Raw genomic sequence first — 18,524 nt, 5'->3', positions numbered from 1 at the left:
AAGCACGTAATGCGTCAAACCAGCTGTCCTCCATTGCAACACTCACTACCGAGTTCCAAACTGCCTCTGGAATCAACATCAGAATATATATATATATATATAAAAAAAAAGAGAGAGAGAGAAAGAGAGAGAGAGAGAGAGGATTTCATCCATTCAATCTTATTTCCATATATACAGTACCAGTCAAAAGTTTTAGACCACCTACTCATTCAAGGGTTATTTATTTTGACTATTTTCTACATTGTAGAATAGTGAAGACATCAGAACTATGAAATAACACATATGGAATCATGTAGTAACCATTAAAGGGTTAAACAAATCTAAATATATTTTTCAAAGTAGCCACCCTTTGCCTTGATGACAGCTTTGCACACTCTTGGCATTCTCTCAAACAGCTTCATGAGGAAATATTTTCCAACATTCTTGAAGGAGTTCCCACATATGCTGAGCACTTGTTGGCTGCTTTGCCTTCATTCTGTGGTCCAACTCATCCCAAACCATATCAATTTGGTTGAGGTCGGGGGACTGTGGAGGCCAGGTCATCTGATGCAGCACTCCATCAATCTACTCATGGTAAAATAGCCCTTACACATCCTGGAGGTGTGTTGGCTCATTGTCCTGTTGAAAAACAAAATTATAGCCCCACTAAGCTCAAACCAGATGGGATAGCGTATCGCTACAGAATGCGGTGGTAGCCATGCTGGTTAAGTGTGCCTTGAAATATTTATTTAAAAAAATAAAAAAATAAATCGCTGACAGTGTCACCAGAAAAGCACCCCCACACCTCCTTCATGCTTTACGGTAAGAAATACACATGCAGAGATTATCCGTTCACCCACACCACATCTCACAAAGGCACGGTGGTTGGAACAAAAAAAATCTCTAATTTGTACTCAAGACGAAAGGACAAATTTCCACCGGTCAAATGTACATTGCTTGTGTTTCTTGGCCCAAGCAAATCTCTTCGTATCTTCTTCTTCGTCCCTTAGTGGTTTCTTTGCAGAAATTCGACATGGTTATCGACATGAATGCATGATTCACAGTCTCCTCTGAACAGTTGATGTAGAGATGTGTCTTATTTGAACTCTGAAGCATTGATTTGGGCTGCAATGTCTGAGGCTTGTAACTCTAATGAACTTATCCTCTGCAGAAGAGGTAACTATGGTCTTCCATTCCTGTGGCGGTCCTTTTGAGAGCCACTTTCATCATAGCGCTTCATGGTTTTTGAGACTGCACTTAAAGAAAGTTATTGAAATTTTCCACATTGACTGACCTTCATGTCTTCAAGTAATGGACTGTAGTTTCTCTTTGCTTATTTGAGCCGTTCTTGCCATAATATGGACTTGGTCTTTTACCAAATAGGGATATCTTCTGTATACAGGCCCCCGCACCTTGTGACAACTGATTGGCTCAAACGCATTAGGAAGGAAAGAAATTCCCCAAATTAACTTGAGGAACACCTGTTAATTGAAATGCATTCCAAGTGACTACTTCATGAAGCTGGTTGAGAGAATGTCAAGAGTGTGCAAAGCTGTCAAGGCAAAGGGTGGCTATTTGAAGAATCTAAAATAAACAATATTTGGATTTGTTTAACACTTTTTGGGTTACTATATGTTTCCATGTGTAATTTCATCGTTTTGATATCTTCACTATTATTCTACAATATATTTTTTTTTACGAAGAAAAACCCTTGAATGAGTAGGTGTTCTAAAACTTTTGACCGATAATGTGTGTGTGTGTGTGTGTGTGTGTGTGTGTGTGTGTGTGTGTGTGTGTGTGTGTGTACACACACTACCGTTCAAAAGCTTGGGATCAATTAGAAATGTCCTTGTTTTGGAAAGAAAAGTACATTTTTTTGTCCATTAAAATGGCATCAAATTGATCAGAAATACAGTGTGGACATTGTTAATGTTGTAAATGACTATTGTAGCTGGAAGCAGCAGATTATTTTATGGAATATCTACATAGGCGTACAGAGGCCCATTATCAGCAACCATCACTCCTGTGTTCCAATGGTACGTTGTGTTAGCTAATCCAAGTTTATAATTTTAAAAAGGCTAATTGATCATTAGAAAACCCTTTTGCAATTATGTTAGCACAGCTGAAAACTGTGGTGCTGATTAAAACAGCAATAAAAAAAACTGACCTTCTTTAGACTAGTTGAGTCTGGACCATCAGCATTTCTGGGTTTGATTACAGGCTCAAAGGCCAGAAACAAAGAACTTACTTGTGAAAATCGTCAGTCTATTCTTGGTCTGAAAAATGAAGGCTATTCCATGCGAGAAATTGCCAAGAAGCTGAAGATCTCGTACAACGCTGTGTACTACTCCCTTCACAGAACAGAACAGAGCAAACTGTCTCTAACCAGAATAGAAAGAGGAGTGGGAGGCCCCGGTGCACAACTGAGCAAGAGGACAAGTACATTAGACTGTCTAGTTTGAGAAACAGACGCCTCACAAGTCCTCAACTGGCATCTTCATTAAATAGCACCCGCAAAACCCCAGTCTCAATGTAAACAGTGAAGAGGCGACGCTGGGATGCTGGCCTTCTAGGCAGGGTTGCAAAGAAAAAGCCATCTCAGACTGGCCAATAAAAAAAGATTACGGTGGGCAAAATAACAGAGACACTAGACAGAGGAACTCTGCCTAGATCGCCAGCATCCCAGAGTCGCCTTTTCACTGTTGACGTTGAGACTGTACCTGACAAGTACTACAGTTGGAGTCGGAAGTTTACAAACACATAGGTTGGAGTCATTAAAACTTGTTTTTCAACCACTCCACACATTTCTTGTTAACAAACTAGAGTTTTGGAAAGTCGGTTAAGACATCTACTTTGTGCATGACAAGTAATTTTTCCAACAATTGTTTACAGACAGATTATTTCACTGTATCACAATTCCAGTGGGTCAGAAGTTAACATACACTAAGTTGACTGTGCCTTTAAACAGCTTGGAAAATTCCTAGACCTCAAAAAAAGTTGTAGACCTCCACAAGTCTGGTTCATCCTTGGGACCAATTTCCAAATGCCTGAAGGTACCACGTTCATCTGTACAAACAATAGTACGCAAGTATAAACATCATGGGACCACGCAGCCGTCATACCACTCAGGAAGGAGACGCGTTCTGTCTCCTAGAGATGAACGTACTTATGTGCGAACAGTGCAAATCAATCCCAGAACAACAGCAAAGGACCTTGTGAAGATGCTGGAGGAAACGGGTACAAAAGTATCTATATCCACAGTAAAACGAGTCCTATATCGACATAACCTGAAAGGCTGCTCAGCAAGGAAGAAGCCACTGCTACAAAACTGCCATAAAAAAGGAAGATTACGGTTTGCAACTGCACATGGGGACAAAGATCGTACGTTTGAGAAATGTCCTCTGGTCTGATGAAACAAAAATAGAACTGTTTGGCCATAATGACCATCGTTATGTTTGGAGTAAAAAAAAAGGGGGACGCTTGCAAGCTGAAGAACACCATCCCAACCATGAAGCACGGGGGTGGCAGCATCATGTTGTGGGGGTGCTTTCCTGCAGGAGGGACTGGTGCACTTCCCAAAATAGATGGCAACATGAGGAAGGAAAACTATGGATATATTGAAGCAACATCTCAAGACATTAGTCAGAAAGTTAAAGCTTGGTCACAAATGGGTCTCCAAAAGGACAAAGACCCCAAGCATACTTCCAAAGTTGTGGAAAAATGGCTTAAGGACAACAAAGTCAAGGTATTGGAGTGGCCATCACAAAGCCCTGACCTCAATCCTATAGAAAAAGTGTGTGCAAGCAAGGAGGCCCACATACCTGACCCAGTTACACCATCTTTGTCAGGAGGAATGGGCCAAAATTTACCCAACTTATTGTGTGAATGTTTGACCCAAGTTAAACAATTTAAAGGCATTGTTACCAAAAACCAATTGAGTGTATATAAACTTCTGACCCACTGGGAATGTGATGAAAGAAATACAAGCTGAAATAAATCATTCTCTCTACTATTATTCTGACATTTCACATTCTTAAAATAAAGTGGTGATCCTAACTGACCTAAGACGGGGAATGTTTACTAGGATTAAAAATGTCAGGAATTGTGAAAAACTGAGTTTAAATGTATTTGGCTAAGGTGTATGTAAACTTCCGACTTCAACTGTATTTAATGAACCTGCCACTTGATTCATGAAATGTGTAAAAAACAGTAACCCCATGTGTCCAAAGACTAAATATAGTACAATATAAAAAACTCACATTTTTAAATCGGCCAAAGCATTTGTCTACAATGTCTTCAGAATTGTCCATCAGTAAGCAGAGAGAACAAGAATAAAATAAACTAGACTAAAATAAATAACATTTCTGCAATGGATATGAATGGGTTAATTGTCAACTGTTCTACAGTGCATTCGGAAAGTATTCAGACCCCTTGACTTTTTCCACATTTTGTTACTTTACAGCCTTATACTAAAATTGATGAACTTTGAAATATTTTTTTTTTTTAGAAATCTATATACCCCATAATGACAAAACCTGTTTAGATATTATTGCAAACGTATTAAAAATAAATAACAGAAATACCACATTTACGTAAGTATTCAGACCCTTTACTCTGTACTTTGTTGAAGCAGTTTTGGCAGCGATTACAGCCTCGAGTCTTCTTGGGTATGACGATTCAAGCTTTCCAGACCTGTATTTGGGGAGTTTCTCCACATTCTTCTCTGCAGATCCTCTCAAGCTGTCAGGTTGGATGGGGAGCGTCGCTGCACAGCTATTTTCAGGTCTCTCCAGAGATGTTCGATCGGGTTTTAAGTCGGGGCTCTGGCTGGGCCACTCAAGGACATTGAGACTTGCCCGGAAGCCACTCCTGTGTTGCTTGGCTGTGTGCTTAGGGTCATTGTCTTGGTCAAAGGTAAACCGTCGCCCCAGTCTGAGGTCCTGAACCCTCTGGAGCAAGTTATCATCAAGGACCGGTCTGTGATTTGCTCTGGTCATCTCTCCCTCAATCCTGACTAGTCCCCCAGTCCGTACCGCTGAAAAACATCCCTACAGCATGATGCTAACACCACCATGCTTCACCTTAGGGATGGTGCCAGACGTGATGTTTGGCATTCAGGCCAAAGAGTTCAATCTTGGTTTCATCAGACCAGAGCATCTTGTTTCTTTAGGTGTCTTTTGGGAAACTACTGAGGAGAGGCTTTCATCTGGCCACTCTACCATAAAGGCCTGATTGGTGGTGTGCTGCAGAGATGGTTGTCCTTTTGGAAGGTTCTCCCATCTCCACTGAGGAACTCTGGAGCTCTGTCATAGTGACCCACAGGTTCCTGGTTACCTCCCTGACCAAGGCCCTACTCTCCCGATTGCGCAGTTTGGCCGGGCGTACAGCTCTTGGTAGTCTTGATGGTTCCAAACTTCTTCCATTTAAGATTAATGAGGCCACTGTTCTTGGGGACCTTCAATGCTGCATTTTTTTGTACCCTTCCCCAGATCTGTGCCTCGACATAATCCTGTCTCGGAGCTCTACAGACAATTCCTTTGACCTCATGACTTAGTTGACAGTGCCTTTCTTTTCCAAATCATGTCCAATAAATTGAATTTCTCAGGTGGACACAAATCAATTTGTAAAAACATCAAGGATGATCAACGGAAAACAGGATGCACCGAAGCTAAATTTCGAGTCTCATAGCAAGGGGTTTTAATACTTATGTAAATAAGGTTTCTGTTTACATTTTTATATATTTGCAAACATTTCTAAAAACCTTTTTCATTATGGGGTATTCTGTGTAGATTAATGAGGGGGGGGGAAAGTAATTTAATCCATTTTAGAATAAGGCTGTTACATAACAGAATGTGGAAAAAGTCAGGGGGTCTGAATACACTGTAAATAGGACAACACAAGTTCTGTTTAAAATGTAAATGAGAGGTATTCTCCATCTCAGACGAACCTGATGTGGCTTGACACAGCTGGAGTTGAGGTTGGGGTACCGTGTTACCGGGTCTATGGTGTACTGATCAAAGTTCTTTGAGATGTTCTCTGTCGTTGTTTGGGGTAATAGCCTGTAGAGGCCCTCCCTACAAACATGTCATGAGATGAAATCATTAATTGTCTGTTAAAACCAGAGCAACAGATTGTCCCACAGTATGACAGGTAAACACAAAAATCCCCATAACTTCCACTAATAGGATAACCAAACATTTCTAACATGTAGCAACATGGATCTAATCATAATTTGAATGTAGACACCTGACAGCAATTTTTTCCAAAGTGACTGGAACCGTTCTCTACTAACCTGGATTAAAGAAAATGTCAGTATAATCTCTTTTTTTAATACTTTTACCCCTTTTTCTCCCCAATTTCGTGATATCCTATTGGTAGTTACAGTCTTGTCCCATCACTGCAACTCCCCTAAGGTCGGTCCTGTTTGCTGACACACTGCTCACTTAACCCGGAAGCCAGCCGCACCAACATGTTGGAGGAAACACCGTCCAGCAGGCGGCCGAAGTCAGCCACAAGGAGTCGCTAGAGCGTGATGGGACAAGGAAATCACGGCCAGCCAAACCCTCCCCTAACGACGCTGGGCCAATTGTGCACCGCCTCATGGGTCTCCCGGTCACGGCCAGCTGTGACGCAGCCTGGGATCAAACCCGTGTCTGTAGTGACCGCTGCGCCACTCAGGAAGCCGTCAATAGAACCTCATATGTAAACATCTCCAGCTTACTGTACCTTTCTGCCAGGATCTCCAGATGGGTCTTGCCCTGCGCCCAGCCCCTCACCATCCACACCGTGTCAAAGGCAGCCAGGAACCCTCTAGCACAGCCTGTCCCCGTGGGCCAGAAGGGCTATAGACAGAGAGAACATGGGTCAACACACTACGCACATACAAAGCAGGACACACTGTTGTTCAGCGACAACAAGCAAGCTAGGAATGTTCTCAAACTGCCTAAAGGGAATATGTATGGGAAGAAAAATGCTCATCTGATCTACTGTAAGAAGAGGTGGCAAGCCACCTGGTACCAACAACCTGGATGCTAAATTGGTGAGGTTGGTAGCAGAATACATTGTGACTCCGGTTTGCCACATGTTCAATTTAAGCCTAGAAGACGGTGTGTGCCCTCAGACCTGGAGGGAGGCAAAGGACATTCCGCTGCCCAAGAATAGCAGAGCACCCTTTAATGGTTCAAATAGCTGACCAATCAGCCTGTCACCAGGGCTTAGCAAACTTTTGGAAAATAATCGTGTTTGATCAAATAGTTATTTTACAACGGACTTTCAGCATGCTTATAGGGAAGGGCACTCAACACTGACACAAATGACTGATGATTGGCTGAAATAAATATATTCTTCTGAAGAAGAATATTTTGGGAGCTGTTTTGTTTAACGTCTGTGCAGCTTTTGATATCATTGATCATAAACTATTACTGAAAAAAATGACTTGTTATGGATTTGCATCCTCTGCCTTATCATGGATTGAGAGTTACCGATCTAATAGAACAGAGGGTTTTCTTTAATGGAAGCCTCTCTAATGCAAATTCAGTTGAGTGTGGTGTACCGCAGGGCAGCCGGCTTGGGCCATTATTGTTTTCTGTTATTACTAATGACTTTCCAATGTCCTTGAATAAAGCTTGTGTTTCTATGAACGCTAACGACTCAAAAGTAAACACGTAAGCTACGACAATAAAATAAATAACTGACACTGAAGAGCTTCAATCAGTTTTAGAATGGGTAACTAGCAATAGGCTGATGCTAAATATATATAAAAAAAACTAAAAGCATTGTTTTTGGGACAAATCACTTACTCAACGCTAAGCCTAATTTAGGATGTATTATTGAATAACATGGTGATTAGTCTCCTCAACTTGCTCAAACAGCTGGGTGTAACCCAAGATAGTAAGCCGTCATGGTCAAAACATATAGACTCGGTTGCTAAAATGTGAAGAGGTCTGTCCATGTTGTGACGACCCTCCCACTCTGTCTGCCGTATTTTGTCTTGACTCGTGTAGGATGTCGGCGAGCGGAGCTGGAACGGTCGTCAGCGACATGGGACACACCCGGGCCCGGATATGTCCCGAGATAAATACACCTCTTCCCCATTCATTGAGGAGACTCTCTCCATGCAGACACATACTTAGTTTTTGGTTGTGGCATTTTTGTTTGTTTGCTTTGGCTCCTTTCAACAGCCCTCATTATCACATTTATGCACACAACCATACTTACACTGCGGATTACTGACTACACACACCATCGTTAATTGTATTTACATTTCCTCAGTTAAGGAATAACAAAAATATATTTATTATCACCACATTGTCTCCCTTTTTGTTTCGGACTTCGAGCCGGTTCGTGACAATGTTAAGGAGTGGCTCTGCTTTGACAGGTGCTAGTTGTGTTGCATCTGGACTACTGCCAGCTGTGTGATCATGTGTGGCAAAGAGGGCCATAGGTAAATTGCAGTTGGTCCAGAACAGAGTGGCACATAATGCATTTAGATGTACATGGGGGGGGGGGGGGGGGGGGGGGGGGGGGGGGGGGGGGTCAGTTACATGCATGTCAGTCTCTCCTGGCTCAAAGTTGAGGAGAGATTGACTGCATCGCTATTGGTCTTTGTGCAAGGTGTTGATGTGTTGAAGGCACCGACCTGTCTGTTCAAGCAGTCGGCACACAGTTCAGACACTCATCGGTACAACACAAGACATGCAACCAGAGGTCTCTTCACAGTCCCCAGGTCCAGAACAGAGGCTGGGAAACGCACAGTATTAAATAGAGCCATGACTACATGGAACTCTGCCACCCCAGGTAACTCATGCTAGCAATAAAACCAGATATATACATATTTTCTTTTAAGATATCACCTTGTGGCACAACAGGGACTCTGAAGAGACTGACTTTTTTTATGTTTTGTATTTATTTAAGTCTCTGCCCATTCATCACCCTTTTACCTGTTGTTGTCTTAGCTGATTAGCTGTTGTTGTCTTACCCGTTGTTGTTTTAGCTTGCTCTCCCAATCAACACCTGTGATTGCTTTATGTCTCTCTCTAATGTCAATATGCCTTGTACACTGTTGTTTAGGATAGTTATTGTCTTAGTTTACTGCGGAGCCCCTAGTCCCACTCAACATGCCTCAGATACCTCCTTTGTCCCACCTCCCACGTGGTGACCTCACCCAGCATAACTAGCCCATCCAGAGATGCAACTTCTCTTATCACTCGGTGCCTGGGTTTACTTCCACTATACCCACACCCCACCATACCCGGCTGTACATTATGCCCTGAAACTATTTTACCACGCCCAGAAATCTGCTCCTTTTATTCTCTGTCCCCAACGCACTAGACAACTAGTTTTGATAGCCTTTAGTCGTACCCTCATCCTACTCCTCCTCTGTTCCTCGGGTGATGTGGAGGTTAACCCAGGCCCTGCGTGTCCCCAGGCACTCATTTGTTGACTTCTGTAACTGAAAAAGCCTTGGTGTCATGCATGTTAACATCAGAAGCCTTCTTCCTAAGTTTGTTTTACTCACTGCTTTAAGCACTCCGCCAACCCGGATGTCCTTGCCGTGTCTGAATCCTGGCTAAGGAAGGCAACCAAAAAATCTGAGATTTCCATCTGCAACTACAACATTTTCCATCAAGATAGAACTGCCAAAGGGTGAGGAGTTGCAATCTACTGCAGAGATAGCCTGCAAAGTTATGTCATACTTTCCAGGTCTATGCCCAAACAGTTCGAGCTTCTAATTTTAAAAATGAATCTCTCCAGAAATAAGTCTCTCACTGTTGCCACCTGTTATAGACCCCCCTCAGCTCCCAGCTGTGCCCTGGTCACCATATGTGAATTGATTGCCCCCCCCCATCTATCTTCAGAGTTCGTTCTGTTAGGTGACCTAAACTGGGATATGCTTAACACCCCGGCAGTCCTACATTCTAAGTTAGATTCACTCAATCTCACACAAATCATCAAGGAACCCACAAGACACAACCATAAATCCATAAACATGGGCACCCTCATCGATATTATCCTGACCAACTTGCCCTCCAAACACACCTCTGATATTGTTTTCAATCAGGAACTTAGCGATCACTGCCTCATTGCCTGCATCCGCAGTCAAATTACCACCCCTCATCACTGTCAAATGCTCCCTAAAACACTTCTGCAAGCAGGCCTTTCTAATCAACCTGACCCGGGTATCCTGGAAGGATATTGACCTCATCCCGTCAGTCAAGGATGCCTAGTCGTTCTTTAAAAGTAATTTCCTCACATTTACATTACATTTAAGTCATTTAGCAGATGCTCTTATCCAGAGCGACTTACACCATCTTAAATAAGCATGACCCATTCAAAAATATGTAGAACAAAGAACAGATATAGCCCTTGGTTCACGCCAGAACGGACTGCCCTCGACCAGAACAAAAACATCCTATGGCGGACTGCACTAGCATCGAATAGTCCCCGCGACATGAAACTTTTCAGGGAAGTCATGAACCAATACACGCAGTCAGTCAGGAAAGCAAAGGCTAGCTTTTTCAAACAGCAATGTGCATCCTGTAGCACAAACTCCAAAAAGTACATAAGAACACCTCCTCCCAGCTGCCCAATGCACTGAGGCTAGGTAACACTGTCACCACCAATACATCCACGATAACTTCAATAATCATTTCTCTACGGCTGGCCATGCTTTCCTCCTGGCTACCCCCCAACAGCTCCGCACCCCCCGCAGCTACTTGCCCAAGCCTCCCCGGCTTCTGCTGCAAAACCTGGACCAGTACAAATCAGCTGGGCTAGACAATCTGGACCCTCTCTTTCTGAAAATATCCACCCCAATTGTTGCAACCCCTATCACCAGTCTGTTCAACCTCTTTTGTATCGTCCGAGATCCCTAAAGATTGGAAAGCTGCCACTGTCATTCCCCTCTTCAAAAGGGGGAGACACTCTAGACCCAAACTGTTATAGACCTATATCCATCCTGCCCTGCCTTTCTAAAGTCTTCGAAAGCCAAGTTAATTAACAGATCACTGAACATTTCGAATCCCACCGTACCTTCTCCGCTGTGCAATCCGGTTTCCGAGCTGGTCACGGGTGCACCTCAGCCATGCTCAAGGTACTAAACGATATCATAACCGCCATCAATAAAAAGACAATACTGTGCAGCCGTATTCATCCACCTGGCCAAGGCTTTCGACTCTGTCAATCACCACATCCTCATCGGCAGACTCGATAGCCTTGGTTTCTCAAATGACTGCCTCGCCTTGTTCACCAACTACTTCTCAGACAGAGTCCAGTGTGTCAAATCGGAGGGCCTGTTGTCTGGACCTCTGGCAGTCTATGGGGGTACCACAGGGTTCAATTCTCGGGCGGACTCTTTTCTCTGCATATATCAACGATGTCGCTCTTGCTGCAGGTGATTCCCTGATCCACTTCTACGCAGACGACACCATTCTGTATACATCTGGCCCTTCGTTGGACACTTAACTAACCTCCAAACGAGCATCAATGCCATACAACACTCCTTCCGTGGCCTCTAACTGCTCTTAAAACGCTAATAAAACCAGATGCATGCTTTTCAACTGTTCGCTGCCCGCACCAGCCTGCCCGGCTAGCATCACTATTCTGGACGGTTCTGACTTAGAATATGTGGACAACTACAAATACCTAGGTGTCTGGCTAGACTGTAAACATTCCTTCCAGTCTCATATTAAACATCTCCAATCCAAAATTAAATCTAGAATCGGCTTCCTATTTCGCAACAAAGCCTCCTTCACTCACGCCGTCAAACATACCCTCGTAAAACTGACTATCCTACCGATCCTCGACTTCGATGGTCATTTACAAAATAGCTTCCAATACTCTTCTCCGCAAACTGGATGCAGTCTATCCCAGTCCCATCCGCTTTGTCACCAAAGCCCCACATACCACTGCGACCTGTATGCTCTAGTCGGCTGTCCCTCGCTACATACAGACCCACTGGCTCCAGGTCATCTATAAGTCTATGTTAGGTTAAGCTCCGCCTTATCTTAGCTCACTGGTCATGATAACACCCACCCATAGCACGTGCTCCAGCAGGTATATCTCACTGGTCATCCCCAAAGCATGACCAGTGACCGCCTTTCCTTCCAGTTCTCTGCTGCCAATGACTGGACCAAATTGCCAAAAAAATAATATATATATATATATTATTATTATTTTTTTAAATCACTGAAGACTTATATTTTCCTGACTAACTTTAAACGTCAGCTATCCGAGCAGCTAATCGATTGCTGCAGCTGTACATAGCCCATCTGTAAATAGCCCACCCAATCTACCTACCTCAGTGTTTTTTTTATTAACTTTTCTGCTCTTTTGCACATCATCATCTGCTCATCTATCACTCCCGTGTTAATTTGCTAAACTGTAATTACTTGACTATGTTCTATTTATTGCCGTACCTCCTCACACTGTATATAGACTTTTCCCCCCTATTGTGTTGACTGTACGCTTGTTTATTCCATGTGAAACTGTTGGCGTCGCACTGCTTTGCTTTATCTTGGCCAGGTCGCAGTTGTAAATGAGAACTTGTTTTCAACTAGCTTACCTGGTTAAATAAAGATTAATAAAAAAAAATACAAAAATAAAATTGCAATGCATTACCTATTGTATTATGTAGGTGGGTGGCCAGAACAGCTCATAGGGCAGGAACCACCTCGTGTTTATGAAGCTTGAGGGAGAGGCAGGATATTATGTATATGTATTGTGGCGTACAGCAGGTCAACTAACCGAAGATGATGACATCGAAACCTACCTCTGTACATTTGAACGGACAGCACTACAGGAAGGATGGCCGAGACAGAAGTGGGCCAAGTCTGCTGGCCCCGTTCCTCTCTGGGAATGCCCAAAAGGCGTATTGGGACCTGAACGATGAACAGGCGGCTAACTACGACGGACTCAAAACGGGAGATACGCAGCCGCTATGGGTACAGCCTGGTCCATCGGGCTCAACTATTCCACAACTAGAGGTCCGTAACATCCGAGTCCCGATGAGTGACCTACTACGCGTCACCAGGGGATGGCTCCTAACCGACGTACCCACCCTCTCCATCCTAGACAAAGTGGTCCAGGATTGCTTCCTACAGGCACTACCCCACGACATGAAGAGGGCAGTGAGTCTATGCATGCCCCAGACCTTGGAGGGCCTCCTGGAAGCAGTGGAGATGCATCAGAACACTCAGGCCCTGCTGAGTGGGAGCCAGGCCGAGTCGGCGACCCATTCAAGGAGTCGGCTTTACAGCCCCACTGCTGGGTACCCCAAACTGACAGTCGGCAGGGCCAAAGGACCGCAATACAGCTGGGGTAGGGCCACGAACGACCCCAGGTAGATGGAGACTACGGGAGGCGAGTGTGGCGCCCAGGGGCACATGGCCTGGAATTGTCCCGCTCGAGAGGAGTCGATGCCATCAGCAAGCCCCGGAAGCGAGGTGGGTCACGGAGTGAACTACGTCACCTTCTGTTGGGCACACCACAAATCAACTGCACCCATGGTCCCAGTGAAGGTTGACGGACACGACACAGAAGCTCTATTAACCCCGGAAGTATAGTTACCCTCGTAACCACCATGGGGAGACCTGCTCCATCTGCTGGACATGCCAGGTCTCGACGGGCTCTCCGGCCAGGACTAATTGGGGCTGATTGGGGATTGGTTAGTAAGGGCTGATTGCTCACCCAGCTGTACTAGTCCCATAAAGCTGCCAGAAGAGCAGCACACAGGGGAGAGACTAGGGGAGAGACTGGGGGAGGAAAGGACTCCCGTATAGTTGGAGACAGTACCAGAGGTAACAGGTTGGAGTTCAGTTTTTGATCCCCACAGGATACAGCAAGACCCGGAGCCCAGAAGATGGTATCCCGGAGAGGGTCTCTTGGGGGAGACCTGTTCTTTTCTTTTGGAATTTTATTTTAATAAATACCTTTGATACTGAGCTAATTCTACTCCGTGTTTGATCTGTGTAAACCCAACCCCCTGGTCTGCCACAGTATATTATTAATTTTGTGTATTTTTTGCTGTTTGGACCCCAGGAAGAGTAGCTGCTGCCTTGGCAGCGGCTAATTGGGGATCCCAATAAAATAAATGTACTGTTGGCTCCTGTGACTTGAGAGGCATTTAGACAAAGACAAATTAATACACAAATTGACTACTGTTCATTTAATTTCTCATGCTAATCTATACCGGTGCACCAAATGGATGAAAACGAACCGAACAGGGAGGGGAAAAACCTGAAGTTTTAAGAAATGCGAAATGCATGTCTTTGGTTTCTGCTGCAAAAAGTTTTGCTCCATTTTGCTATGGTGCGACATAATGTGTATTAATTTCACCCACAACAGTACAACATCTAGTATGAAGTAAAGCTCCCTCACCTCCAGTAGACTGTCCCCCACCAGAGCCACCAGTAGCTGGTGTCCGCACTTCTCCCTGAACAGCGCCGCATTCTCTGAGGCGTATATGCAGGTGAAGTCGAACATGGCCACATCGGGCTGGTTGCAGTGGTTGATGGCGTAGTCCAGAGAGGGCAGCTGGTAGTTGGTGCCAAAGTCGGCCGCCTCACGGGCGTAGGAGAGAAGAGCCTCCTGGTTCACGTTGTCTTGGCCCAGCAGCTTCTCTGTTTCAATGTAATCCTGCGGGACCAAGAAACAGGGAGGGTTGATAAAAAATGAATGGTATTCCTCCGAAAGAATCAGAGCACCACCTCTACCAAGTCCTAGTTGGAGCCTATAACTGGGGCTTAAGATTTTCCTGGTCAGAGCACATGGTCAGGAAAACATCAGGGCCCTACCTACCTATTGCATGTGATCCCTCTTCATTCTGTGTAGATTAGACTGAGGTGATGGCAACCGGCCCTAAAGACTTTACAGTTGCCCTAGACAGTTTTGTTCAACATTTCTGAACACGTAAGCAGACTTTGAAGAACTACGCAGTACAAGTCTGTTTTTTTAACCAGCTGCTGAAACAAAGGGACAGGTTTCACCTCAGGTAGCAAGCAATTACAGGGATTACAAGTCTACTACATTATTGTTATGGATCAGTGCCCTCACTATCATATTCTTTTATCAAACATATTTTCATTGTACAATTTAAAATGTAAGTCAAGAGCTCGCTGACAATTCGAACCAGTCAAGGCAGCAGTGCTATGAGAGTTTAAAGACTACACACAGAGGTCACATTCAGAGCAGGAAGGATGAGGAGTCCATCTTCACTGAAGGGGAAATGAAAACGAGCCTTCAGAGACCAGACATACACAGGTGCCAGATTCCTTCTCACCCAGCAACACTTTTTCCTCTCTCAATCCACTACAATGTATCTTGTTCTGTGCTTTGATTCCCAGTTCAACCAAAGGGCTGAGATTTAGCACCCTCTGGCAGGTAGGGCACAATGGCACAGCTGTAAATATCTGACCTGTTGGGGATTAGAAGAGTGGGGGAATGACATATGGGGAAAGTGAACACAAAGGAGCAGAACAAACACCACTCACATGAATGATGACCCCCTTGTCCAGCAGACTCTGCTTCTTTGCAGTCATCACAAAGTAGTGTGTGTTGTCTCTGTAGTACACAATGTTCTCCAGATCAATCCCTGCAACAACAAAGATTAATTAACACCTTTATGTCCGTCATCATGTTGACCAGGTTGACCGTACAACCAGTGGGGTGGTTGTATTGGTTGACCAACTGTACAGTAGGGATTAGCCCAGTGGATCATGTTTCACATACAGTGTGTATCTTACGATCCATGTGAGTGATGGGGCACGGCCCTTTCATTAAGAGGGGATTGGAGGGGAAGGGATTCCAGCCTGTCTTCACTGCTGAGCCAACTGTCCTCACAAAGCCAAGCAAACAGAGAAATCAGCAGCACAGGATCCTCCATGGTGTTCTAGCATGGCAAAGTACATCTTATCTACCCGACAGGCTGGTACTTCATTGTAAACACAACGCTCCCTTTTTTGTAGGAGCCACACTGGTTTCATTGATTAAAACATTTTATTTTGGTTCCCATTGGATTGATGTGAGGATGACACCTAGGGAATCAGAATTCTAGAGATAAATTAGCCTGGTCGCAGATCTGTTTGTGCTGTCTTAACAACTATGGTCATTGGCAAGACTGTACAAAGAGATCCCGGACCTGGAGAAGGGTAAATGCAGGTGTGTTGGGGGTCAGGTTTGGTAGAAGACCCACCTGTCTCCTCTTTGAGGTCCAGGAAGAACTTCTGGTTGAAGATGAAGGCCACTCCGCTGATCTCCTCCACCTTGGCCTCGGCCGTGGTGTTCCTGTTGACGAAGTTGGCTGTGATGGCGATGGCCAGCTTACCCCGGAACTCCTTCCTCTTGAAACCTGAGGGGAAAGTATTGTTATTGTTCTGTTAAGGACACTTAACATTTTGGAAGCTAATAATTTTATTTTGTATTAAACTGGGTCAGATTGATTTATTACATAGAGTAATAATTTGATTGTATTGTTCTTATAGCACCATGTAATAAACAGACTGATGAAGATTCAGATTATGAAGAAGAAAAAAAAAAACACGGTAGAATTGCATTAAGAACATTACAAAATACTACCTTTGAACTTTGAGTAATAATTGTCTGGGTGATGATTTACCCATGTTCTTTCCTTATTAGGTGCAGTCAGACTACGCTCAAGACTGATGCCAATACTGTAATTGACTGTCACCCGTCACATGGCCAGGGTCAGTCTGTATACAAGCCGTTTATCTTCTCAGCCTCCCAGGTAGACCTCTGGATAAAGTGCTCTGCTGCAGTTCAAATGTTGCCAGTGCTATCTAGTTAACTGCAGATGAGTAGTAGTCAATACCAGGGGTGCAACTTTGTTTATAGAAGTGGGGGGGACATAATTTAAAAGAAATGAAACAATCCAGTCGGATAAACACTCCAAACAACCTACCAAAGTACTCGGAGGCGTCTGCATGGTCCTAAATCACAACCTACCAAAGTACTCGGAGGCGTCTGCATGGTCCTAAATCACACCATTGCCTCGTTTTGTATCACATTCCAATGATATAACTGGGGGGGGACAAATGCAAATTCAGAATGTCCCCCCATCCCCAGTGAAAGTTGCGCTCCTGGTCACCACAATCAAAACCAGTCAACCAATATGCCCTTGGAGTGCAGCTCAAACTGTGTCAACAGGAAGGATTTGGAGCTAAAAAGGAGCGTTGCACCATCTCGCCCCAACTCGGAACCTCGGTTCCTATAAAATGAATGACTTGTGATTTGAACCATAGCTTTAAAAGGGCTCCCTGAATGTATGCTAGAAGCAATCCACTGTGTAAACGTGCATGCATTCCCTCAGGCATGTTTCTTCTCACATACTGCAACACCTTGTTTGTGTGAATTTCTATTGGACTTTCCCTGTCTAGTATTTTATGGCTATGAGTGAAACTGCAGTTGAAAATGTTCAGGTGTGCAACTTTTATCTGTGCATCAAGGGTCTTCCAGCTTCCTGTCAATGTTAAAACAGTCAAACAATAACAACTCCATCGTGTGTTTTCACCATCTAGCGTGTTTCTGCGTCCATCCGCACCGATCACCACGTCAAATTCATAGTCAGTGAGGGGGTGGTTTGATGGTCTAACCTCAGCTCTCCATCCAGGCCCTGGGAAAAGGAGAAGATACAGTATTAGACAAGCTTTCCGAGACAGCAGCAAGTCATATGAATACAGCAATATATTGTAAACATTTTCGATTTTCCATGACTTAAGGTTTCATCTGAGTTTATTGGATGACGAGACACGACATCGTGCTTTTAGATTAATGTGAGGGCACGGTTAAATACATAGCTAAGTTGTCTGCAACTCTATTTTATTTGTATTTAACTAGGCAAGTCAGTTAAGAACAATGACAGCCTACCCCGGCCAAACCCGGACGACGCTGGGTCAATTGTGCGCCACCCTATGGGACTCCCAATCATGGCCGGATGTAATACATTCTGGATTCGAACCAGAGAAGGTAGTGACACCTCCTGCACTGAGATGCAGTGCCTTAAACCGCCGCACCACTCGGGAGCCAATATAGCTGGAGTCTTGCTGGGGGTTTGTAATCTTTCACAATGCAGCGTGGTAAGTGGCAATGACGCAGAGCGAAAACAGTGACCCTCTCCATATCAGCTCAACACTCGTGCCACACAGTCTTACAGAAACGCGCCAGGCCCATGCCACATTCTCCTGAGGTACCCCCTGAAGGACACTGCCACTGCAGCAGACGAGGACACATTTCAACCCTAAATTTAGGCTAGTCTTCCATCTCTGTCTTCTTCTATATTTATCAGTCTAGTGTCAACTCTGCCACCACATGCAACTGAAGAAATAACCGGGAGAAAAACAGGACGCTTGTTTAAATCCAATGTTCAAAAAAAAAAAAAAAATGTAAAAATAAATAAATAAATGGGACAGTTGGTGAAGCTTAGGGACTCTGAAGAACTTTGAAATACAGCTTCATAAATATACAATGGGCTTGTTTTTGGCCTCAACTCAAATTAGGCAAGCAACATTGCAAGCTGATAATTCACAGAATAA

General features: G+C 44.2%; 1 protein-coding gene across 6 annotated transcripts in view; it reads right to left on the bottom strand.

Annotated features, from left to right (window-relative positions):
- Positions 1-18,524, bottom strand: part of LOC129866776 (F-actin-monooxygenase mical2b-like) — a 79,703-nt gene that overhangs the window by 43,323 nt on the left and 17,856 nt on the right. For all 6 annotated transcript variants that reach the window (XM_055939649.1, XM_055939650.1, XM_055939651.1 and 3 more), the window contains exons 5-10: positions 17,504-17,605; positions 16,169-16,324; positions 15,468-15,568; positions 14,356-14,613; positions 6,706-6,821; positions 5,927-6,053 (exon numbers count right to left, since the gene is read on the bottom strand). In XM_055939649.1, coding sequence (XP_055795624.1) covers positions 5,927-6,053; positions 6,706-6,821; positions 14,356-14,613; positions 15,468-15,568; positions 16,169-16,324; positions 17,504-17,605 — 860 coding nt within the window. The remainder of the gene's footprint in view (positions 1-5,926; positions 6,054-6,705; positions 6,822-14,355; positions 14,614-15,467; positions 15,569-16,168; positions 16,325-17,503; positions 17,606-18,524) is intronic.

The sequence above is a fragment of the Salvelinus fontinalis genome, chromosome 12 (genome assembly GCF_029448725.1).
Source record: "Salvelinus fontinalis isolate EN_2023a chromosome 12, ASM2944872v1, whole genome shotgun sequence".
NCBI lineage: Eukaryota > Metazoa > Chordata > Actinopteri > Salmoniformes > Salmonidae > Salvelinus > Salvelinus fontinalis.
Note: the sequence above shows the minus strand (reverse complement) of the source record. Positions and strands in the feature narration are given on the sequence as shown.